General features: G+C 43.4%; 1 protein-coding gene across 3 annotated transcripts in view; it reads left to right on the forward strand.

Moving 5' to 3' along the window:
• The window catches only part of CAMTA1 (calmodulin binding transcription activator 1), a 237564-nt gene extending 212973 nt beyond the window's left edge, over positions 1-24591 (forward strand). For 2 of the 3 annotated variants that reach the window (XM_058854813.1, XM_058854812.1), the window contains exons 6-13: positions 169-692; positions 1795-1982; positions 2352-2598; positions 3056-3127; positions 4104-4124; positions 6555-6748; positions 6939-7013; positions 21098-24591. In XM_058854813.1, the coding sequence (XP_058710796.1) occupies positions 169-692; positions 1795-1982; positions 2352-2598; positions 3056-3127; positions 4104-4124; positions 6555-6748; positions 6939-7013; positions 21098-21161 (1385 nt within the window). In that variant the 3' untranslated portion in view covers positions 21162-24591. Of the gene's footprint in view, positions 1-168; positions 693-1794; positions 1983-2351; positions 2599-3055; positions 3128-4103; positions 4125-6554; positions 6749-6938; positions 7014-11694; positions 11726-14989; positions 15172-21097 lie in introns of all 3 variants that reach the window. The other variant, XM_058854814.1, reaches the window with a different exon arrangement.
• Positions 24592-24816: the final 225 nt, after the last annotated feature.

Here is a 24816-nt window from a genome sequence, read left to right on the forward strand (position 1 = left end):
TGAGACAGTATCCTCCCTGGGTGGTTGTTATTCCCATTGCACATCCTCTCAGGTCTCAGGTGCCCATGGAGCACAGCGCAAACTTTGGCCTGAGACAGAAGGTGTTGTGTTCCTACAGCAGTCGTGAGTTGCATGTTTAGTTTTGACCACTGATCTGTTTGTTTACAGAGCTGAGGCGGCCAAGGTCAGAACCTTCCAGCTATTACAGCAGTGAGACTCAGAAAGATTACCCTGCACCCAAAAAGCATAAGCTGAGCCCTGAGTATTTTCAAGCCCGGCAAGAAAAGCTGCTTTCCACTGCACTGAGCCTGGAACAGCCAAGCATTAGGAAGCAGAACTCCAGCTCCAAGCAATCCTCCACTGAGACAATCAGCCCCAGTGAAGGGCTGAGGGACTATGGCCGGGAGCTCTCCCAGCACATCCCAGAAGTTACTGGGTACCGGGGCTCCGGCAGTCAAGCAGGCATCAAATGGAACGCAAAGGACATTTATATTGGTGTGTCTGCAGTGCAGGTGGCAGGGAGCCAGAAGGGCACTGCCCTGGGGAAGGATGCTGTGGCCCATCGGCTGCGCCAGCGGGAGCAGATGAATGTGTTGATGATGGCCGACAGGGAGATGGTGGATGCAGAACTCTTGTCCTACAGGGACAACGCAGGGGATGAGGACTGTTTACACCACATGGATGAACTGCAGGTAAACGCACCCACAGCACCAAGATCAGCAGTCTCATAGAGCATGGAGGATCCTGACCATGAGAAACTCCTGTGGAGGCCTCTAGAAAATTGTGCTTTGAATCACACAGTCAGTGTATACTTTCTTCCAATTTCAACACAGACATAAAATCTAATAGTCAGCATTTAGGGTTCTACACTGGCATACACTTCAACAGTGTACAGAATGCACAAAATTGCAGTTGTGCAAGGAAAAAGGAAGGAGCAAAGCCTGATCACAGAAGTGCATGTCACTCAGGTGGCCCAATAGTCCTGTGGGAACTGTGCAGCAGTCCCTACAAAGACAAGATGTGACAGAGGTAGTGCTATGATTGCAGGCCAGACATCTGCACTTCAGAGGGAAGGAGGGAAGAGTGGAGAATGGGAGAGACAGTGGGTTTGAGAAGGAAGAATCCTACTAGGTATGGAGTAGAGGAAATAAAAATACAACAGAAGCAGGAGACATGGATGAGAAGTAGTCACTGGGAGAAAGATACTGTTGTTTGAGCAAATGGGTAATGGGAACACAGTTCTACCTTGGTATCTCTGAATGTTCTCCTCTGGCTGGTATAACATGAGCTAAGCAGAGCATTGCAAAACAAGAGCAGTTTTCTGTTCTCTGAGTTGAAAATTCCTGTGGAACTTGCTGAGCTGAGGGATGTCGTTCAGGATTCCTGGCAGTGTTTTGTCCCAAGTTTTTTAACTTCTCTTGAGCTGCCTTTATTGTCCTCTTGTGCTCTACTGCATATCTCAGCAAAAGAGCAGCAAAGTCACTTTTCCTTTGGAAATAACATACTAGTGACAGCTCTGGAGGGAGAGCCCAGAGACCTTGCAGCAGATCTCTTGGCTCCCCATAAAGGAGAAAAAGTAGTCTGGGGAATATGAAACCCTGCAGTGCTTGGTCTGAAGAGGCAGAAAAGCAAATAAGCACTGGTTTATGGATTTCTCTCCACTGCTGAGACAAACAGTACACTTCAGCTTCCACAGGTTTGGGCAAAATGAAGAATTCTGTCTCAAGCTGGGCTGTAAGCACAAGGTACCTTCTACCAGGGAGCTAAAGTTTGCTGTTCTTTCCTCCTTGACAGGTGAACATGATGACACTTGCAGAGCACATTATTGAAGCTACGCCTGACAGGATCAAGCGGGAGAATTTTGTGCCAATGGAATCGCTGCTGGTGGAGAGGACGGACAGTGCTGCCATGAGCACCACCATGAGCTGGCTGGCCAGTTACCTTGCTGACGTTGATCACTTGCCCAGTGCTGCACAGATCAGGTCAGTGAGAGCTGTGAGGTTGTTCTGGGTTTCAGTGTGGTGTGTGTGCTGGGCTGCATGTTCTGACTCTTCAGCCTGCAGGAGCCAGTTCTCAGTGAGACTCAGTTCTGGTCTTGCAGGCCCAGGCACATTCTTGTGCTCAGATGTATTGTTGCCATCACAGCTACAAATTCATGGAGTGGGGGTTTCACTCCAGCACCACATCTGTGCCATGCAGGACAGGCAGGCTCAGGGGTATGGGATGTTGCTTGAAGAGAGGGAGGGGAACATAAACTTCTGTCTTGAACTCAGAAATGTTGTTGTCCTTATCTGTGATGCCAGCCCAAGTTCTTTGTAAGCCAATAATTCCTACTGTGATTGATATTTCAGAAGTCTGTATAGTGAACCCCTGACCCCTTCTTCGAACACCAGCTTGAGCCCTGCAGGCTCACCAATCAGTGAAATAGCTTTTGAGAAACCCAGCCTTCCCTCGGCAGCAGACTGGTCTGAATTTCTGAGTGCATCCACCAGCGAGAAGGTAGAAAATGAGTTTGCACAGTTAACTCTGTCTGATCATGAGCAGAGAGAACTCTATGAAGCTGCCAAACTCGTCCAGACAGTATTCAGGAAATACAAGGTATGTGGCCCAAATGTCCAGTGTCTTCCTTGATGGTTGTGTGACAGGGAGCGTAATTTGTTACAAACCAAAATGTGGGGACAAAAATACAGTTTCTGTCATAACCTTTTCAGTGCTTCTGGCATTTGCTTGTTGATGTTTACCCAACAAGTGCTGTGTGGGGAGTGCATGCCGTGCCTTGGCACATCTGCTGTGTCAGAGCAGCACTCACAAAGCACATCCTCAAAATGTAGCCCAGAGGTTCTGCTTTTAGTTGCCCATTTGGTGTAAAGATGCATTTTGAAGGTTTGTTCCTTATGTGAGTTGACAGCAGAGATTTCTCCAGGAGATGCCTAGGCCCAGGTTGGACCAGGTAGCATTGAAAGAAGACGTTTGCCCTGCCAGCAGCTGAGCCACATCACCTGTCTTGGGTTTTGGTGCACTCTGGCTGATGCTGCTCCTTTCTTTCTCCACACAGGGTCGTCCTCTCCGGGAACAGCAGGAGGTGGCTGCTGCTGTTATTCAGCGTTGCTACCGAAAGTACAAACAGGTAATCAAGAAAGTGAAATTTTGTGAAACACGTGTGAGCGCCACGAACACACCCCATTGTAGTGGGCATTGTCCCATTGTTCCTCTTGTGTGCTTTTCAGCATGCAGTAATGGAATACTTCGTTCAGGAAAAACGGAAAAGGGAAGAAGATTTGTGTTCTGAATCTTAGTTTTGGAGGGAATCCTTGAAATTTGTTTGTGATAATGCCTGTGTTTTTGCTGTGAGATGGAGAGCTGTGATGTATTCCATATTGGCCTTTATGCATGCTACAGCCTGAGGAGACTGTTCTCTGACTAGTTGCTTGCCAAATTTCATTGTGAAACTGAAGTTGGTTTTGCCTTTGATAAAGGTGAAGATGAAAAATAGGTTATTTTATTTTGCACATACTAAACTTTTAAATGATGGGAAGTCACATTTATAGCTTGATGCAAGTTTTTCCAGGACTGAGACTGTTCTCCAGACTCTGGTTGGAGACATGTTTTCAGACTGAGTTCTCAACCCTAGAAAACAAAGATACTTTTCCTTTTTGGTTGGGGTTGTTGTTGTTGTTGTTTGGTTTGGTGTTTTTGGGGTTTTTTTGGTGAGGACTAGAGCCCACATCCCTCTTTGCACTCTACCCTGCAAGACACAGTCTGTCTAATGCCTGGCAGCTTGTTAACAGAAAGTGAGGCAAGGCACCTGTGCTCTTTTGCATCCCTCAAAAACATGTATTTGGGAAGTCTTTCTAGTGTTAGGTGACTGCATTGTGGTTCACATCCAACCCATCACATGGCTTTCATTCTAGAGTGATGCTTCCTGTAGTAGGGAAGCTTAATTCCTTTCAAAAACTGCTTGACAAATTGCTTTATTTTGGATCTTGGAATCGCCTCTTTTTGAAAGAAGATTGTTTGGATCTTTCTGTTTTGTTTTTTCTTTTAATTCTTTATTTGCCAGAACTAACTAACGTTAACTATGTATTTTTCTGTTTCTCCCCAAGCTTACTTGGATAGCCTTGAAGGTAATACAAATACAAACACTATTTTGGAAACAGTTCCCCGTGGGTCACTAACTTTCACACTCAGTATAAACCAGGAGAACCTGGCATTTTGGAGAAACCTTTCAATAGCATCCACTATAAATGCCTGTGGTTGAGAAATCACTGACAGACCAGACTTCCTGGGAGTTGTGTAGGGACTGCTGTGCCACAGTTGGATCAGCTCCCGTGAGCAGGCATGGGCTAAACTGCTGGAAGGGTTTTGCAGCCAGTTTCCAGAGGAGAGGCTTTCCTTTAGTGCTCCTGGTCAGCTGTCACTTGGTGACCTTTGCTTTGGCATTTGGGAAGCACAGAACATTTATCCCACCTGTGAGCCAATGTCCTCTGCATTCTGTTTGTCTGCTGAAGTATTACATCCTTTTTGAAATACCTGTGTGCTGAATTCCTGAGACCAACATCTCAGTATATTGCTGCTCATGCTGGAGGCACAACTATTGATGCCAGTCTTAAACTGTTCACTAGTAATTCTCAGCTGTAAAGATGGGTTTCCCAGCTGTGCAATATCTTGATCTTGTCAGATTCTAGGATCAACTGAGCTTTTCCCAGAGCTACCAGCAGGCAAGGTGTGCTTTTCCTGCAGAGAATTTGTCCTTGGGTGATACTCCATGCACATCTTCCCCCTGCCCTGTGGTTTTGTGGCAGGCTGAGGACTGTTCTGTCAGCACCAGTGGCCTGAGCTCTGGGACACTGAGCTCACCAAGGCTTTCCTCTTTGGTTTAGGTTAGGAGTTTAGGTGACATCACCACTGGTCCCCTTTGCAGAAAGAGGAAGGGAACAAGAGGAGGACAGGGCACAGCTACTCAGGTCTTGGAATTGCATGCAAACATATTGGGGTCTGGTCTATGCAGTGACTGCTAATTTCTCTTGCATGTGCCTTATTTCTCTGATCTGTTACTGCACTGCTCAGCACAGGTTTGTGACTGGATTGGAACAGTCACAGCTCAAGGCATGGTTTTGTATTTGAACCCTTCTGTTCAAGGGTTTGTAACTCAGCCACAGAAGTCCCATCTGGGATAAAACTTAGAAGGAAAACCATTACCGGCCCATGACTTACTTAAATCAGTGAATTTAAAATCACAATCTGATCCTTTAATTAAAAAATGTTAAAAAGGAAGGAAACAAAAAACCCAGTAGGAATTAATAATGGCAAGCTATAACTGTTCCTAATGACTGCTTCAATTCCAAAAAGTGAAATTTGGTGAATGGTGATCTCTGATTATATTGGACGATTTTTTTGCTTTGGGGTTATGTTGGGAGGGTTGTTTGTTTGCTTTTGGGGTTTTTGGTCCCAGTAGAGTGGAAAATACGGAGATACTGAGATCAGTTAGGACATTACCTTGTACCTTCTACTCATCTGTCTGATAAAGTGAGCAGAAGTCAAAGCTGATAAAACATCCAGGAAAAATAGACACATCAGTTTTGAAAGTATTAAAACTATTAAAACTTATCAAAACAAGATCAGCAAACACTGAAAACCTCTGTTATAGTTGTATGTGTGCAACTTCTATACATTATTCTACATTTCCATCTTAGAACTTAAAAATATGCATGAATGCATATGGTTTCTGTTAAGTGGTCATTACCTTACATGCTGTCAGAGGAAAAGGATGTAGAATAAAGATTTTCTCTTTAAGAGTTTGTGCCTCCTTTACTTGAATTATAGGGCTAGAAATAATACAGTGCTAGGTGGCATTTGGGAAGTGTGTGACTGTTCCTGCAAATTTGTGAGTTCATTGGATGCTTATTATGGATTTCTAATGAGATTTAGTTTTGCCTATGTCTTAGGCTCGGTATTAGACTTACAACTCTTGTGGTTTTGGGGGTTTGTTGGGGTTATTTGGTTTGTCAGAAAGATGGGGACAGACGTTTGTTGCAGTAGGATAAGTGGTAATGGTTTCAAATTAAAAGAGGGTAGGTTCAGATTAGATATAAGGAAGAAAATTTTTACAATGAGGTTGTTGAGTCACTGGCACAGATTTGCCCTGAGATGTGGCAGATGCCCTATCCGTGGAAACATTCAAGAATAGGCTGGATGGGGCTCTGAGCAACTTGATCTCCTTGAAGATGTCCCTGTTCATTTTGGGGGGTTGGACTAGATGGTCTTTAAAGATTCCTCCCAGTGCAAACTGTTCTATGATTCCATTAATCCAGTCGGACTACTCCGCAGGAGGAAAAGCAGGTAGTTGATTTCTTAATGCAGACTAAGTTCTGCCCCTAATCTCACAGTTGTTCCAGATTGCTGTCACCATTTTCTTACACAATTCTCAGTCAGGATGTAGATACTCATTTACTTCTCATCACGTTGTAGTAGTGTCTCAAGAGTCTTTCACTGTAGGAACCTGCTTCTTCCTGGTCTTATTGGGATGCCTCAGCTTCTCTTTGTTTCTGTTGTAGTATGCACTTTATAAAAAGATGACGCAAGCTGCCATTCTTATCCAGAGCAAATTCCGAAGTTACTATGAGCAGAAAAAATTCCAGCAGAGCCGACGAGCCGCGATGCTGATCCAGCAGTACTATCGCAGCTACAAAGAGTGTGGCAAGAGGAGGCAAAACCGTCGGGCAGCCACCATCGTACAACAGAAACTCAGGTGAGCTCCGGGGCTGCTGATGCTATTGGGATCTTTATATATTGTTTTTGTGCTCTTGGAGGCTGTGCTGTGCTCCACAGACAAAGACCAATGGGAAAAGGACTGTGGTTCATAGGATAATTATTCTTGCATTTAGTAGTATTCTCCCCAGTTTTGCCTACACTTCAGTGTTGGGGTTTTTTGTGTTTAGAAGCAGTCTGCTTACCAAGAAGCAGGATCAAGCTGCTCGCAAGATTATGCGGTTTTTACGACGCTGCCGCCACAGGTATGACACTATCTTTTGGTATCTGCCCTTCCTTAGAGCAGTGTGATAATATTCAAGTGTGTCTGCAATGAGTGCAGTGTAAATATAATAGAATCAGCTCACTACAGATCTTTTAATCAAAGAACAAAGTTGAGCTGTTTCCAAAATGCACTGTCAAAAATGAAATCTTTAACTTAGGATTGTTGCTGAAAGAGAATTGTGTACAGCTCCATTGCTTATAATGTAAAATGGCCCAGGTCGTTTAACTTTAAAAGCTGGACTTGAGGAAGTCTGAAAAAAAGCTTGTTAAATCATAGCTACAGCTTCTGAGTGCCGCCCAAAACATTCATGGTATGTGGGAAAGTGCAAAAAGTGATGACATCTGGTGTGTGCTGGAAATGCCTTTAGTTTGGTCACAGAATCATTTGGTTGGCTCTCCTCAAGTGCGTGTTCTCTTCAGTGTGGGTAGGTGGGATGTGGCAGCAGAGCAGCACAGGTTAGTTCACCTCAGCCACTCCACAGACATGAAGATGAGCCAGCTCCTGCCAATGTGAGAACAGCACTGGCTTGCCAGAGTGCTCCCCTGTGGCAGCCAGCACTGCCACACCAGCAGGGTGTTTGCTGTGGTTTTTAGCTGAAAGGATCCCCTGTATGATCAAGTTGCAAACTGGGACTTTGCCTAGACAGTGGTGAATCCTGATGTTTCTGACTCTACCCCCTCCATTCTCACTACCCATGCATTTCATTCACTCAGGAGCTGGTCACACCTAATGCATTTTGAAGCATGTTTAGTTCAGTCCAGGGACATTTAACAAGGAGAACTCTTGAAGGCATGTGATAGACTCCTGATTTAGAAATGGACTTAGTCCTCATTGTAGGATTTCAAAGCTGCACTTTGCAGGAGGTCAGTGTGGCTCATGCTATGGAATATAGAACTACATCTTACCTGCATGTTCAGTGGGAAGTAACATGTGTGGACAAGAAAGAGGGCTTTGTAGCTCCCAGGTTGATTCCAAATGCTCTTGAAACAGCCACAGTCATTGATGAAGAAGCACAAGGGCATATGAAAGAGACCAGAGGGGTTGTTTTGTTGTGTTTGTTGTTCAGCATGTTCTTGAGGTTCAGAACTTCTGTATCCTCTCAGATCTGCTTGAGATCCAGGCAGTCCCTGGGGGAGCCACGCGCCAAGTTTCCATCCATGGGATCTCTGGGGTCAGCCTGAGAGGCTCTTGGAACCACCTCAGACACAAGCCCAGAGAATTCCTCTGGTCTGGCTGTGTTCCTGGGGTTCCCACCAGCACCCAGGATGTGCCATGCACTCCAAACAGGGCTCAGTTAAGACTCCAGCTGTTGAGTAACACAGAGTCTGCAGGGCTTAAATTTCCCATGATTCCAACAGTTCTTAATTTCAGCTTGTTGCCTTCCTCTTTCTCAGTGTCTCCTCTTCCTTTTGTAGAGAGACCCTGCTCATTTGCACCACTGAAGTTTGCAGGCAGATGCAGGGTCAGTCTGCTCTATCCAGCAGCATGGTCACTGCTCTGGGCATCCCTGTGGGATGGGTTTAGCTCTTGGGGAGTTCCAAACAGAAGTTCAGGAGCATTCACTGTCAGAAATTCAGGGGGGATTCACTGTCTTCAGGCTCTCTCTGGCTCACAGCACATTGCACAGTGCTTGAATTTCTGCAGCAGCGCAGTCCTGTCCCATGTCCACAGGCACTTGGTCAGTGGTTGTGGTTGCTTAGGATGTAACAAAAGGAGAAAATGACTTGCCTCCACTGAAGATGTTAACCGTGTTTCAAAACTGCCTTGCTTTTCCTTCTAAAATAAAAATGATCACAGGGTTATGGTTGCGTATTTTCTCCAAGCAATCATTAGAGTTTAAAACTGAGTTAATGTAACTATTATTAGTAATTGACAAATTTGAACAGGAGCATTGTGGCATTTGTAAATGCTAAAAGTGAAAGCAAGACTTACCAAAATGGCATAACCAGCATTCAGAATCTGCTTGAAAAATACATAAATTTACCACATTTATAGAACTGTTAAGAAACATGACAGGTTTGAGTCTCATTCCCCATTTTCCTCCTGCTTGCTAAAAAAGCTCTAGCAAGCAGGAAGGCATTTTCCAGCAGAGTGTACACTTCATGCTCTGTACATTTGGGCTGCATCTGTGTTCCAGGGGTCACACTTCTGCAGCATCGCACAGACCCTCGGGCTCCTCTGGCTGCTGGAACCGCACAGGGATCTGGTGCCTCTGCTCTGCAGTCAGTGACAAACACCATGCAAATCAGGTCCTTAGAACTTTATTACCATGCAGGATTTTGAAGACAAATTAGAAGCCTTTAGCTTGTGTAAACAACTGTAAAGGAAAATATAATACTGGAAATTACACAGATCATCTATTTAATAGAACAGAGCTTCACTTGCTCCAGCATCTCAGCTGACTCAGACTGACCTGTTTGCTTCTTTGCTCCCTGTCCTGAGGGGCAGACCCTTGTACTTCCCCTGGCACAGCTGGATCCTGTTGAGAGCACCCCCAACCTGGCTCTGCAACCCTCTTTCCTAGCTGCCTTGTGGTGCAGGTACACTGGAGTACCAGCTGGAATTGCTTCCTTCTCACCTGCTCTTCCTCAAGCTTTCTGAATTTTGTGTCTCAATAATGACATTATTCCTCCCTGCTTGACTGTTCTAGCTTACCTCTTCCTAAGGATAGAGTAATAAAGCTTAGGATGCTAAGTAAGTTTCAGATCACGTCTGTGTAAGCCTCCTAATTATATCCCTTCAGTTTCCCATGTGACACTCACACAGGGTACAGCTGATGAGGATGGGACTGGTACTTGGGCCAAGAGCCCCACACACTCTTTCTGCTTGTTGAAATCTTGTTGCTTGTTGAAATCTCCTCTTGTATTAGTTAAAATGAGCACACTGCTGCTATAAACAAGAATTTAAGAAAGCCCCAGTCTCCAAAAAGAAACACTTCAGCCAGCCAAGCTCCTGAACATGCAGGGGTGAGCCATAACAGCTAATACCTAATATTAGTTAATGCTATGTAGTATAAAAATGTCACTTTGAATCCACTTTTTAAACCACAGTGCCTTGTCAATGCAAGGGATAAAAATGACAACTATTTTTGGAAAATCCGAGGGAGTGTGAGAAAAGAGCATGCACGGGAATGTCAAACAAACAGGATCTCGTAGCAGATTTCTGCCAGTTGATAGCGCTGAGGGAAGAGGCTGCAAAAGCCAGTTCCAGTCTGTGGTAAGGAGAGTGAGCTAAGTGAGAAGGCCATAAATGCTTAAAATTCAGAAATTCAACATTTGAAACATTGAATGGTTTGACTTAGGTTTTTGTCCATGAGCAGATTCTGTTGCTAAGCCAAAAAATTACTCTTAAGAGCTTATTCTGTAAGCACCTGTTAGCACAGGTCTTTTTCCTGTTTAAAATTGATCAAAGTCTACTTTAAGCCAATTATGAGAATTCTTTGACTGTTTGCATTCAGAACATCTTCAATGGTCATCTGTTTTGCCTAATAGCTTTTTGGCACAAAAGCTTAATTATCTTATATGTGATTTTGATCACCTTTGATCTCCTGAACTTAATGTTTGTTGCCTGACCAGAAAGTATTTCAGGTGTTTTGGGAAAGTTAATGAGAAGTTCTGCAGTTGGAGCTCTCAGTAGTGGATATATAAATGTTGATGAAAATCAGAAAATACATAAGTTTTAGTTGAATATACTCTTAGATAAGATATTGAAGCTCTAGGAGCTGAGTGTCATGGAGACAAAAGGGATCATTCATCAGCAGGACTCATTCTGATCCTCAGACATGTACTGTTTCCTTTTGACTTTGAACAATACCCCCCATATTGATCCATCTGTCATATTCTCAAAATTATTCTATTGTCATATTCTCAAAAATCCGGTGAAAAACATGCATCAGCATAACACGGTATCAACATGATCTGTCACAGAAGTGTTGTTTGTTGAGAATGAGAAACAGAAGCTTCCTGGCCTCCCAGGAGAGCTTCACCCATCTTCCCACGGTGCCCAAACCTGTCAGCTTGTTTCCAGCCTAAAGCTTGCCCCTAACACCCCCTGTGAGCTGAGCTGCCTCGCTGTCCTGAGGCAGAACCAAAGCTTTACCTAGTTAATGATTTTGGAAAGACTCCACCTACTTAATGATCCCCAGATGTGACACATCTAGAGCTGCAAGGAAATCCAGGAGCTCCAAATGGGTTTGGATTTGCTGAGCTGAATTCATGTATGGTACAGTCAGCTTGCACTGGGAAAGTAACCACCTATTTCCTATTCTTTCTCTGATTTGTAGGAAACTTACTCTTCTGGGGGATATCTAGACCATTGCTAAGATGGAATTATGATCTGCAGTGTTTTCTATGGAGTAGCATTTGGAATGAGATAGAAAAGAGGTGATTGCTGCCAGGGAAGGCAGGATGCAGCTAGAAAAGCCACAGGGATGACAGTGTTGGGTTTTTTCTACTTGCTTATAACTTTCTGCCCTAAAGCACCTAAACACAGGACTGTCCTTCCCTGGTAAAGAGGAGTCCCATAGGCAGGAGTGGGAAGGGTTCTTTCTCTCCAGGCAAGCAGAAGTGCTGTCTCCTCCTCCCTGAAGTGAAGCTCTGGGTAAGGTATGGTTGTTGCCATGTGTGTCTAATGGCTCTTTGGTATTGTTTTGCACTCTGAAGCCCTCTGGTGGACCATAGGCTGTACAAAAGGGTGAGTGTAGCTGCCTGCTAGCCAGTTCCTCTCTTCCATTTTAAGTATATTTGCTTTCTGCTTGCTTGCATGGGGCTGCGGCCGAGATATGCCAGTAAGTTTCACCTCCATTAATTATATGAAAGAATCTTGTATAAACTAACCCTACTGCAATGACTAACACTGCTGCTTTTGTAACAGGACAGAGCTCTGCAGTAGATGTTACCAATGCATGAATGTGTGAAAAAGGACATGTATATTCATCATGGGCATGCTTAGATGGCGTTGTCGGTGGGGTATTTTTCAGTATCCAGAATGGCTGTGAGTGGATGTTGGAAACTGGCAGGGTCTGCACTCACACACACTCAATGAGTTGTGTTGTCAGGGACTGCAACAGCTCAACAACTTTCAGGGTAGATCATAGGAAGCTGCACTGCAGGTGCAGTCTGCTCTGAAATGGGTATTTATTTCTGCCTGAGCCAGATGGAAGCAGAAGAGCTCCTCACACTGCTTTTTATTCCCAAAGGTGGTTAAGCACCAGTGTTTATCTGTAAGTTGGTCTTTGGTAAGTTACACATCTGGTTGTGTTGTAGGGACAGCTTCTTGACAGCTGTTTCTCTCATTTATTATTCCACATTTTGGGAAGAAAAAAAAGAAGATCCTGTACCTGTGTTATAGTAAGTGCCAAGTGAGCATCTGTTGAGAGTCTCCTTCTCAGCATGAGGAGCCCACCCACCTGTGTGCTCGGTCACATCAGTGGCTGCGAGACAGCAGGGTGGCAAGAGGTGGTATTGCCTGGAATCAAAAGAAAAGCTTCCCAAACAATATGAAAGTGGTAATATAAAGAGCAGTTCTTTAATGAAAGCATTCAGGTTCTGAAAATGTAGATATGAGCATGTGCGGTATAGGATTTCTACATTTTTAATCACGTTAATTAATTAGCATATCTAGCAGGTAAATCCTATAGTTCCACCCTTGGGCCTGCCCCTTGGAGTTTCTCCAGGAGGTTCTTTGCCCTGTATCTTGTTTTGACTGTCAAATGATGGTGCAAAACAAGATGTCCTTGTTAGAAATTATTTTCTTGAAACTAAGACTAAACAGAATTTCAGGAGTGTGACATAATGTATTAAAAAGGGTTAGCTATTGTTTTAAAGTGTGAAAAAGAGTAAGAAAGTGTTAGAAACTATATATTAGAAACCTACAAAACTAAAATACATGAAGAAGCTAAAATTCTGGGTATCAATGGGAGAATTTCCATGACAGGTCTCTTAAGGCATGTGCCTCAGCTGCCAGCAGGCTGCTGTGTTCCATCTCGCACCTGAGAGGTTGTTAGGACAGCAGGGTTTTTGTAAAAAACTGCTGCTGGAAACATCACCATTTGTGTGCTTATTGCTTCTGTTTCCAGCAAGGGAGGAATGGCCTGAATCCCTGCTTCCATGTAATGTTTTAAAAAGAAAACTGCATTATTGATTATGGAGTTTTATTGACTTGGAATTGCAGAGATCATTTTCAAGACTCAGGAGTGAGAACATGAATTGGGCCTGAGCCTGCTGGAGACACCATTATTTAACTGTTTTGGCTAACAAAGGAGCAGCAGCTAATGACATTTATTTCCAAATGATGACTTCTATGCTACCATTTTTTGTTGTATGTCCTCATTTTTTTAGAAGTTAAAATTTGAAGTTTTTACTAATAACAGATGAAGTAGGAATTGGGTGAAATGAGGGCAAAGGCCCAGAATGTGCCCTGAGGGCACGGGGGCTGCTGTCAGCAGAGGCCAGTTGTCAGGGTTGGAGGTGAAACAATTGTTGCACTTTGAAGGCTTTGTGTATGTGACAGCATATGAGAAATCAGCAGGAAGCAGATTCTGGAAGTTTGGTAGCATTTGCAGGTTTTGCCTGGAATGCCCAATGATGTATGACTGATGGGGATATGGGTGGGTCTCTGTCTGGAAAAAGTAAACTGTGAGCTATCTCAAAATGCACTGGCTGCTGTTCTGCCAAAGTAAGTCTGTAGTGACTAAAGGTTCTTTGCTGCTTTGCATTCTGCTAACACCCCATGTGTGTCTTTTTCTGGAGTGCACAAACACCAGGAGTATTCCCAGGCCTGCTGATGTGCACAGGCTAACACAGCCCCTCATGCTGAGGCAATGCCTGCAAACATGTGTCTGTAATACACAAATGGGGTGTTTTCTGTACACATGCTGTGGGAGTGTGCAGATCAATGATCACAGCATTTGCTTCTGGGATTCAGTTTTAAAACCTTTCCATATTGAGTGATTTTTTTATGGATTTATTTGAGTGATGACATTACACCAGGATCATTAAAGAGGGAGAGGCAGGAGATTTTACTGGCCAGCTCTGGTGAGACAAGACTTGGTATCCTTCTGCAGTAGAAATCACTGTAGTAGAAATTAGGGGGAAAAAAACCCCATTCAGTTGCTGTTGCTTTTCAGTAACAGTTTTCATCTCAAGGAAACCTGCTTCAGTAGAGGGATTTCAGATACTCACCATGCCCCCTATACATATGTTTGCCTTCGTATCAGTCAAACTATCCTCTGTAGCCTCCTGCAAAAGAGAGCTTTGCTCCCAGTCCAGGTGTAGAGGTGAACAAAAATTGCACAGCTGCCTGTAGTGTGATCCTCTCTGCCCTACCCTTGGCAGGAGATGATCTGGAGGAGATCAAGGATTGAGTCTTTCCCACCTAAAAGGGATGACCAGTCAGGCACCTTCTGCCTACAGCAAAACTTCTGTCCTCTCTGGGGCAGAACAAGTGCACTTGTTACCTGTGATCATGAGTAATAAAAGCTGTCTTCATTAACCTTTCATGTACAAATAGCCCCCTTTACCCCACCACGTTCTCATAGTTTGATTAAATGCTGCTCTCCAGTTTCAGGGAGTAAGTGTGTAGCATCTGATGTCATTTCTCTGGTAAGTACAGCTGCATTTCATACCTGAATAAACAACATCTCCTGTGTTTTGTTGTTCTCTGCATACTCTTCCCTCTTATGGCATTTTAGCAACAAACCTTTTCCTACTCCTGCGCACTTAGGACTTACATTTTTATGTGGTTTTAATCTGTGCCATGCAGCAGACATTGCATTGAGGTACCTGGTTTCTTGCCTCTCTTAGAGTGAGATAGAGAATGGGGAAAATGTCAAGGGGTAGGAAAGTCTCGTTTGTTTGAGTTCAGGACAATGTGTGAAAATGTCATATTGGGATATGCGTCACTGTACCTGCAACAGAAGTTTTCAAAGTAATTTCTTTTTTCATTTACCTCTTGCAGGGGCTGAATGTATTTGGAGCTCAGATGTGTGTATTAAATTGCAGACCGCGTGCTTTGGGGTGTCGTTCTTATTGGGCCTTTCTGTCTTTTTTGTTTTGCTGCCTAAATGAGGTATCTGGAAAAAGGCAAGATCTCCCTTGTCTTAAATATCCCACAGGCCATTTCAGCTCTCAGAGCAACAGGTAACTCACCAGCCAGCCTTCTCTGGCTCTTGCATCCTGTCCTGTAAACAGATCTTCAGCATTCGGACTCATTCAGCATTTCCCTGGCTGGGCATTATGGAGTCACTCTGATGAAGCAGCTTTGTGTTACGCTTTACCCATGAGGCCATTGTTTGCTGGAACTTTTTCTGAGTAGGGCTGGTTCATTTGCTGACACCCCGTGCAGGACTGGGGAGGGCACAGGGAGAGGAGCTGCCACTCGCTGCGGCTGTTGCTTTCTACATTGCTTCAGCACATACTGATGCACCCCCTGTACACTGTCCTAGTGAGCAACATGGTGTGAGGGGCAGAAACTTTGGCTGGCTGGAGCAGTTTGGGAACCAGGATGTATCTCCCAGGAGTCAGGGTTCAAACCTCATGTTTGAAATCATCTTCTCTTCCTTTTCTGTATGTCAGCATCACGGCTGTGATTTCAGACACCTTAGCAGTGGTCATCTCTATTGCACGTGCTTTTTCCTTCCATCTGCTCTTCAGCACTTCAGACTTGCAGAGGGAGTAACTTTGTGCCTTAGAAGCGCTTACTATCTGGAGAATATGTTATTTGGGGAGGTGTTTGTTCAAAGCTTCATCAGATACAAAAATCAGATACACAGTCCTTGCAGTTTTGTGCATGGTTTCAGAGCTGCTGGCATAGGATGGTGCTTTTTGTTTGGAGACCTGCAAAAGCCAGGGCCTGTTTCCTGTTCTGTGGTGCTCCACTCGGAGCCAGGCATCACTTGAGCTGTCCTCACCCCAGCCCCCATTCAGGTCAGGGAAGCACTCCCAGAAGTGATCCAAGCCAGTGTGACAGAGGTTTGCACACCATCCAGCAGCACCTGATCTGCTGCTGTCACTGTCATTGCCCTCATTTCCTCTGTTGTTTAAAAAAATAGTCTAACTGCAAGTCTACCAAACTGGGTCAAAAGATCTTCTCTAAGAATATTCTTTCTGCTGTTCAATTCTATAAATCCCACTAGTGTTCTTTTCCTTACAGGAGTTTATTAATGCTTGTAACTGCAAATGCTACACTTTGGTTCTCCTCCCTGCCTCAGTTTAAGACTGGAAAAATGTTAACCAAAGAAGGTTGCCTTACAACATGAAGGCAGTGCTGTATTGTTCACTTCAAATCTCTCCTAGCAGCACTTACTCAGGATTTCTTTTCTCAAGGGTCCTAATTTGTCCAAAATTCTTTCCTGGTCAACCTGTACTTTTTTAACTGCAGTTGAAAAATTTGAGGGTTTATTACACCAGGTATTAATGAAGAGGAAATACCAGTCCCTGCTATTTGACTTCATATTGTTGCAATCAAATCAAGTGCCACTGAGTGAGGAACTCAAGAAGAGTTAAGAAAAGACTGAAAGCACTTCTAAGACACAGGAAGGGTTACAGTGCAGACTATCCAAGAAAGAATTAATTTATTGAAGACAGTTAGTTTCAGATTCTCTTGACAAAGCATTTCAAATAAAGTAAATGGATTACCTTGGTGCATGCACTGGTTCTGGCACATCCTGTTTATCATGGTTTGAGGAAGCAGCATGGTGTTCACAATAACACCTCAGAGCTTCCCCAGTGACACTCTGGCCATGGATTGGTTCCATTTTTGGTAACATTTGGAGGTACTTCAGTTCACTCTGCTGTGCCTGCTGCAGAGCCCATGATGAGCAGGGCTGCCCTGTACCAGCTGCCAAGGAGAGGGAAGAACTTCCCGGGCATCCCAGCTCTGGAGAGAGGAGAGACTGACAGCTCCAGACTGCAAGTTCCCATATTTACCAGTGTGTTAATGGAATAAAGGACTCTCAGTACCTACCTGCACTCCATCTGCAGTGGGACACACACTCTATTGCACTGAACAAACAGATAAGTTAATTTAAAAAATATGGTAGCTTGGCAAATTTGGATGGTTATCATCTTGAGGCATAAGTGTGTATGTACTGTGGAATACAGGGTTTGTTTTAAGCCATTACATACTAAATAGCATCTTCCAGTAATGTACCCATGGCAGATTTCAGTTTATACCTTTAGAGAAATTCTGTACTATTTTGTGTCTGTGTTTTTCTGCAGTAATTATTACATTATGCATGTAAATCCCACCTGACCAAGGAAAGTGTCTCAAATGCAAAGTGTTTGACACTGTCCCATACAACATCCTTGTCCCTAAATTGGAGGGATGTGGTTTTGAGGATGGACCACTTGCTGGATGAAGAACTGGCTGGCTGGCCACATGCAAAGAGCTGTGGTCAGTGGCTCATGGTCCACATGGAGGCCAGTGACAAGTGGGGTCAGTAGTGGGGCGGATACTGCTCAACATCTTTGTCAGTGCTGTGGGCAGTGGGGGCCAGGGCACCCTCAGTGAGTTTGCTGACACCACTGAGCTGTGTGGTACAGCCACACATGGGAGGGAAGGGATGGATCCAGAGGGACCTGGACAGGCTGAGAGGTGGGACTGTGTGAACCTCAGAAGTTCAACAAAGTAAAGCAAGGTCCTACACCTGGGCTGGGGCAATCCCACACGCACTGTTGACAGGTTGGGTGGAGAACTGATTGGAAACAGCCTTGTGGAGAAAGACTTGGATCATGTTTGATGAAAAACTCTCCATGAGTGAGCAGTGGGTGCTCCCAGCCCAGAAACCAATTGTGTCCTAGGCTGCACCCAAAGGAGTGTGGGTAGCAGGGGAGGAGGGGATTCTCACCCTCTACCCTGCTCTTGTCAGAGTCCTGCACACAGTTCTGGTGTTCCCCAGCATAAGAAGGGCAGGGAACTGTTGGAGCAAGTCCAAAGGATGCCATGAAGTTGATAAGAGGATGGGAGCATCTCCCCTACAAAGGCTGAGAAAGTTAGGGCTTCTGAGCCTGGAGAAGAAATGGTCCGTGTGGAGGGGGCTACAGGAAAAGGGATTCCTCATATGGTACTGTAGTGATAGGGTGAAGAGTAATGGATACAAATTTAAAGAGGGGATCTTCAGGTTAGATACTAAGAATATATTTTTTTTTCTGTGAGGATTATGAGACACTGGAACGAGTTTCCCAGAGAAGCTGTGGCTGCCCCATCCCTGGAAGTGTCCAAGGCCAGGATGGATATGGCCTTGAGCAGCCTGGGATGGTGGAAGGTGTCCCTGCCTGTGGCAGGGGAGTTGGGGCTAGATGATCTTTAAGTTCCCTTCCAACCCTTAACATTCTATGACACTGTGATTCTGTGTTTCTGAACAGGGCCTGTTCTAGTGCAAATGCTGAGTGCTGCAGTAATTAACTTCTGTTGGCATGTGTGTTCCAGGCAAACAGATGCAATAGTTCTGCACCAGTACAGATACTGCATGCTGTAGGTTGAAGTTTGCAGCAAAGCATGTCTTGCATTCTTCCAGTAAAAGTGCTTTTTTGTTAGTGTAGCCCTTGCATGTGAAGTGCTAAAGTAAGGAATAGCATGTCTCAGTGGAAGAGCCACCAGCTTATTTAATGTGCATGTTCTCAGTGAGAGATCTATAATAACAGGTTAATTTTACGTTACAGTACTGAAGTGCAACAGAAAACACTTGGAAGTTGCACTGCAAATCATGCATTAATTGATGGTATCTTAAACACAGCTAATCCAAGCCTTAAAAATTGTCCTTTGCACAGAGGCACACCACCTTTTCTAGCACAGCACCAGGGATTCTGGCTCTCCTGCTTCTAAATGGTGCATTACTTATATTAGTTGAAAATTCAAGGGAGAGGCTGCTTTTCTGCTCCAAGAAAATAAAACTAGATATGCTGGAGATGAGTAACTTGTCATTTGTGACTATTCTGGCTTACTGTGTCAGCCCTCCTATGTTTCCTGCAATGAAAAGGGGATCTGGCTGTACCAAGCATGAAGAACCCCAGGGAACTTAGAACTCAGGCTGTCAGCCTGAGTAGAGGCTTGTTGCTGCCTTCTGTGCAGTGCTGAAACCTCCAGTCCCTTGAAGTGAACAAGCTCTTTTAGACTCCAGCTTGTGTAGTCAAAATCTTCCTGCAGGAGATTTTTCTGTAAAGTTGGAGCAGGCAGTCAGGCTCAGCATAGCACTGTCCAAGTAGGAGCTGAGAGCCCCTGGTGCTGTTGGCTGTCCCTTCCTCAGCCTGGGGACCAGAGCACTGCTTGGCACCTGGGAGAGCCTGCTGGGCTGCTCTGCTGGGCTCGCATTTCAGGAGTGCCAGGGCATCTCTCTCCAGCAGTGGCCTTCAGACTCTGAACACAGTGTGTGCATTTGGCCTAGCAGAGCCCTCTGTCTTTCCATACATGATCTTCTCCAAAAGTGGAGTTAGGATAATTAACAAAGATCTAACCTGCATACAGGTTAGTCTGATTTGACCCCTATTGGCCACATTTCATAACGAGTGAGAGTGCATTTGAGTGCTAGAGCCTTTGAGTCAGCTAAAACAGAGGTAAAAGCAGCCAGCTCCCTTTTCACTGTGGTTCTGACTAGTACTACATGCAGAAAAATGAATAAATAAAACAGTGAAATGGAGGTGTATATACAGAGATCAATTTATAGCTTTATTATATTCTTATATTAGCAGGCTGGTGCAAGAGCCAAAAGATCTGTGGGTGTAAGTCTATGCACAGTAGCTGCAAATTGTCACTGCTGCTGCTCAGCTCTCCTGACATGTTTTCGTAATTCTGTTTACTTGGGCTTTGTTAAATTCTTTCACTTGTAGCTGGTTGCATTACACAGACTTGCATCCCTGACACTTATTTTTTGTACTATACCTTTGTTAGTTGTCCTTTCAAGTTTTTGCAACATCATGTGAGCACTTAAGCCTATGCACGCTTAGCTAAATCACCTTTTTTTTTTTTTTTTTTTTTCTCTAATCTGCTCCTTTTGAGGGGAACTTCCCCTTGCAGGAGCAGAGGGAAGACATGTGGAGGCAGGTGGCAAAAGAATCTCACTGCAGAGAAACTCCATGCAAGCAGAGGCAGAGCTAGCACAGCTGGGCACCTTTGGGGCAGCACAGAAATGCCTCTGGATTTGGTCTGGCTCCTTTGCAGAGAGGAGCAGAGAGTTCTCCTGCACTGACACAGAACCAGGTTCTCAGCCTAAGCAGGTTTCCTACTGCCCCAGCTGTAGTGCAGAGCTTTGTTCTACTGGATGGGATTCAAATTACTCCCTTCTATTCATCCTTTAATTTAATTTTTAACTTTTTCAGCTTTTAGTGATGGTTTAGTTCTTGTGTTGATGAGTTATAGGAGGTATTGTAGAGCATGCATTTGAGAAAGTTGAGAACTGGGGCATCAGGCCACATCTAGGAAGAGTGACTTCCACACTGTAGGTTCATCTCCCTTGGCACACAGCATCCTGCACTGCTGGGAAAACACAGGGACATACTGCCAACAGCATAAAACACACAGGCACAGCAGCTGGAGCACTTGTGAAACAAAGTACCTTTCTTCACACCCATTCCGGTTCTTCTGCTTGTACATAAACACTTTATTATGTGAGGTTCTCTATCAACACCAGGCTTCCTTTCCAAGCTGGACAGACTAATTTTCCCCCACTGTGCTGTTAGTGCCACAGCACTGTGTGGAGAAAAGGGTCATCTCTGAGCAGCCCCTTTGCTGGGACAGTAGGAAGCAGCTGCAGGGTCAGGAGGGGAACAGCAGTCCAGGAAGCCCCAAACAATCAGGCTGACACCAGAACAAAGCCCAGCTGTAGTTGCCAGTACTGGGGAAAAGCAGTAGCTGGAACCAAGTGTGTCTCTCCAAACGTGTTTGGGATCTCCAGTGGCCCGTTCTTGCGCTTCCAACTGTTTATGGTGTTTGGGAAGGTGCTACCCTCCTGTCGTGTCTCTGGGAGCTGCCTCTTCTGCACGGGAGGTTGGAGTGATGAATCCTTTTGATTGCTCTGTCTTCAAGAGATTTGTAATAGAAGTGTTACATAGCTCCTCTTCGTTTTTTCAGAGTGAAAGAATTGAAAAAGGCCAAGGAACTTGAAGATACGCAGCAGCATCCCGTAGCAATGTGACATTGCTTTTCAGACTGTTTTCATTTTCTGTTTTTAGCAGAGACATGCAACAACAAAAATACCCACTGCAGTTCTGGAAATACCAGCTGCAGGATTTTAACAGTAATGTTTTGGTCATTGCATTTGCACTTTCATGGACAACTTTTAATTTGTTCAGCAAGACATCTTGGAACTCAATCTTCTGTTGGATCGTGGGGAAAACAAGACACCAGGAGGAAATCGTGAGTTGCTTCATTCTCCGAGAAGGAAGGAAGAAGCGATTAATTATCCTTTTCATATAGGGCTGTATTAAACAACATGTGGAACTGTACAAATATTATACCAAAAATATTGTTCAGAAAAGGTGGGAATGCACAAGCAACACAAGAATGCTGTTCCTGCACCTGTCAGTCATCTCCAAGAAACTGAAGCTTTGAGAGTCTCAGTGGAGGGGCTTAGATCAGTACATCTTTATTGGGTCCATGCATCCTCATTTCCTTCGCACTCCTGTCCTTTGTGTTTTATTTAAACCTCTACAGCACACTTAATGCAACTTTTTAAATCTGCAGGTTTTTAATACATCCCGTGGGAACTTACAGGAGGGGTTTGGTGTATGAGAGACACGGGTATTGCATGAGGAATGGAGAGAGCAGCTTAAGCAAGTTTTACACATTTTTTTTTGTATTTTTACTAGAACCTGCAAACATATCAACTGTCATGTACTTTCTCTCATATTCAGCACTTTATTTTCTAGCCTTACCTTCATGTACTATTGTTTTAATTAAGTTCTCAAATAATTTGTAAAACATGTAGCTTTTTCTCTTACGTACTTGTCAAACCTCTTGTCATTTTGCAGAGTCACGTACATATGTTGCCTGGACATTTTATGCCACCTAAAGATCAGTGGTGCTGCATTCTGGCCAGTAAATTTCTTATTTTGGCTACTTCATCAAAATCTGGGCAGTTTCTGTATATATAGAAGGTAGAAATGGAAAATGAGAAAAAAATATTTGAAAGGGAATATATTGATTAATTACTAAATATTTTATTCACAAAGGGTCAATAACTTGGCAAGATAAAATTATTATTTGTATAGTTTTGTCTGAATGAACGAGAAGAGTGTGGATGTATTGTTTGTACATATTGTATATATTAAAGAGATATGTGCATGAACTCAAGAAAAAGAAATGAACAAAGCAAAGCATTAGTGGCTATGGTCTGTAAAATGAAACAAAAACTTTATTTCACTATAAGAAACTTTATTTTAAATGTTCTTTAGAAGAACATTTTTGCTAAAGCATGACTAAATGGCAAAAAAGAGCTACTGTATTTAGACTTAGGAAAAAAGGCAGAGCAACATTACTTTAAAAAAAAAAAAAAAAAAGAAAAAAAGGATATGTTTACATTTGATTTTGGCTACCAGGAGTTTGGTTCAGTTGGGTTTAATTTATGTATTCCTTCCTTCTTTTTTTTTACCCCCGTCTTTTTTTTTTTCTTTTTTCTTTTGCCAATGGTGCCAAGTAATGTGAATGCTAATATTGCTTAAGAAAATTAAGTTACTTTTGCAAAGCAGATAATCATAAGAGTACAAAAACCGTATCTAGCTTAACACCATACACTCACTCCAATAAAGAACACTTAGAATGAACATAAAATGAAAAAAAAATAAATAAATAGTACGAAAGTAGAAAATATGTTTCACATTTTCATATCTCCTGCTGGAAGTCAGAAAATGTAATAAAAATTGCACAAAAAATTTTAAAAAATTAAGTAAAAATTAAAAAAAAGATGCAAACTGATCCTGTAGGGGTGTCATGGTATATTGCTATTTCCACATAGTGAGGAGCCAAAGAAATTAGATTTTTTTAAAATTGAACTACTAATTTAAAACTGTCACAGATTCTCAACAATGGGAACCAGTTCTGATCCTCATTACACAGGAATGTAAGGGAAGAAACTCCTGAAGTCCGTGTCATTACTTGTGGGTCACGTACATGTGTCTGAGATCAGAAACTGCTCCTGTCTGTTTGTCTCACTCGTGGCAGTTTAAAATTTCTGAATGAACTTGTGTAAATTTGAGATTGTTAGTTTTGGAATAGTTGTTCTTGCTTGATCCCGGCCACCAACTGCAATGTTTAAACGCAAGGCTTGTTGTGAAGCCAAAAAATATTCACACATAGGAAGCTTTGAAACTGGTGTCTTTAAAAGAAGAGTAAAAACAAAGATTGTGGCAAAAAAACTGGGGTCAGTGCTCTTGGTGCCTTTTCTATAATTGTACCTGTTTTTAATTACTTCTTTTCACTGCCAGCATTGAATTACAGTAGATGTGCTATAGCTCATTATCAGAATTCTCTTGTACATTTCTGAACTGCTGCTTTATGACCTGATTCAATTTTAAAAAAAAGGGAAAAAAGCAAAACAAATGGCCTGGCGCTCGCACTGTGCCTGTGGGCAGCCTCATAGCCTCAATTTACTGTCTGCAATTGGAACCTTAATTGTTAAATTTTACTCTTGCGCCAAAACAGAACAGGAGATGCTGAAGAATCTCCTTTGGAATGAATTGGAAATGCTCTGTATTAGTACTGGAAGAACTCTTGACATTTTGAAACTGAAATACTGCACCCATTAACCAATACGTGACAATATAGAATTGATCTGTTCCTAACAAGAGTAGTGACCTCAGTGGAAATGTTTTAACTCCTTGTCTTTACAGAAAAACGATTCAGTAATATACAGAGCTATTTCAAATTACTCTTCCAGATCCATGGGCCTGGTGGTGTATCTACTAATCTAGATCCTGCTTCAGCCAAACGTTTAAGCCTGTGCTGGCTGTTAAACGTGCAGGCAGTTCTGCAGCACAGCTCCAGGACTCCTGGCATGCTTGAAGCCAGCTCAGCTCCCAAGTGCTTTGTTGTGTCGGGCCGTAACCCTTCAGTGTGTCACTGGGGAGGGAGGAGCACTCCCTCGCAGTGAAGTGATTCTTCGAACCCTCTTCTTGGTTGTGGAACTTAACATTTTCACCTAAGATAAGTCAGTGCAGCTTTCTAGGAAAATTCAAATTCCCAAGTGCCAGGAGCCAGATCTTCTGTCTTCTGATAATAGAATCGCTCCTTTGTGAAACACATTCGACAGCAGTAATACTGTGTGAAAGAAATACAGAATATAACATGAACCCCCTCTCTGGTTGCACGCTTATGGCAGTTCCACACAATAGCTGGTGCCCAATGGGGGGTCCCCAAGACTTGCATGTAAAACTAGTATAGATGTCTTCTCTTTTGTAAGTTTTATTTTTGTAACTGTGCATGTAAAGCATCACTGAATCAATGGATCTGTTGAAGAACTCAGCTGCTGGAACCATGCAAAATGTTTTGAATTGCCCTTAAAATATGGAAAATGTTTTCTGAATGCTTTATATTCTTTCTGCTGTAAATTAAAAAAGAAAATTTCCCCATACAAAGTGTGTGCCTTCTTCTGAACAGGTCTCTTCGTCTGAACACATCTCTTCCATCCTACTTTGAGAGCAAAGCAGTCCTTTAGTCACTCTAAGAAACCACCAAAAAAAAAAAAATTAAAAAAAAAGTTTCTGCTCTACACGACCTGCTTGTAAGAATATTGCATCTCATTTCTTACAGGTTATGGTGTGACACTCCACAGCCTGGCCATGAGCAGGTGCAGC

The sequence above is a fragment of the Poecile atricapillus genome, chromosome 22 (assembly GCF_030490865.1).
Source record: "Poecile atricapillus isolate bPoeAtr1 chromosome 22, bPoeAtr1.hap1, whole genome shotgun sequence".
Lineage (NCBI taxonomy): Eukaryota > Metazoa > Chordata > Aves > Passeriformes > Paridae > Poecile > Poecile atricapillus.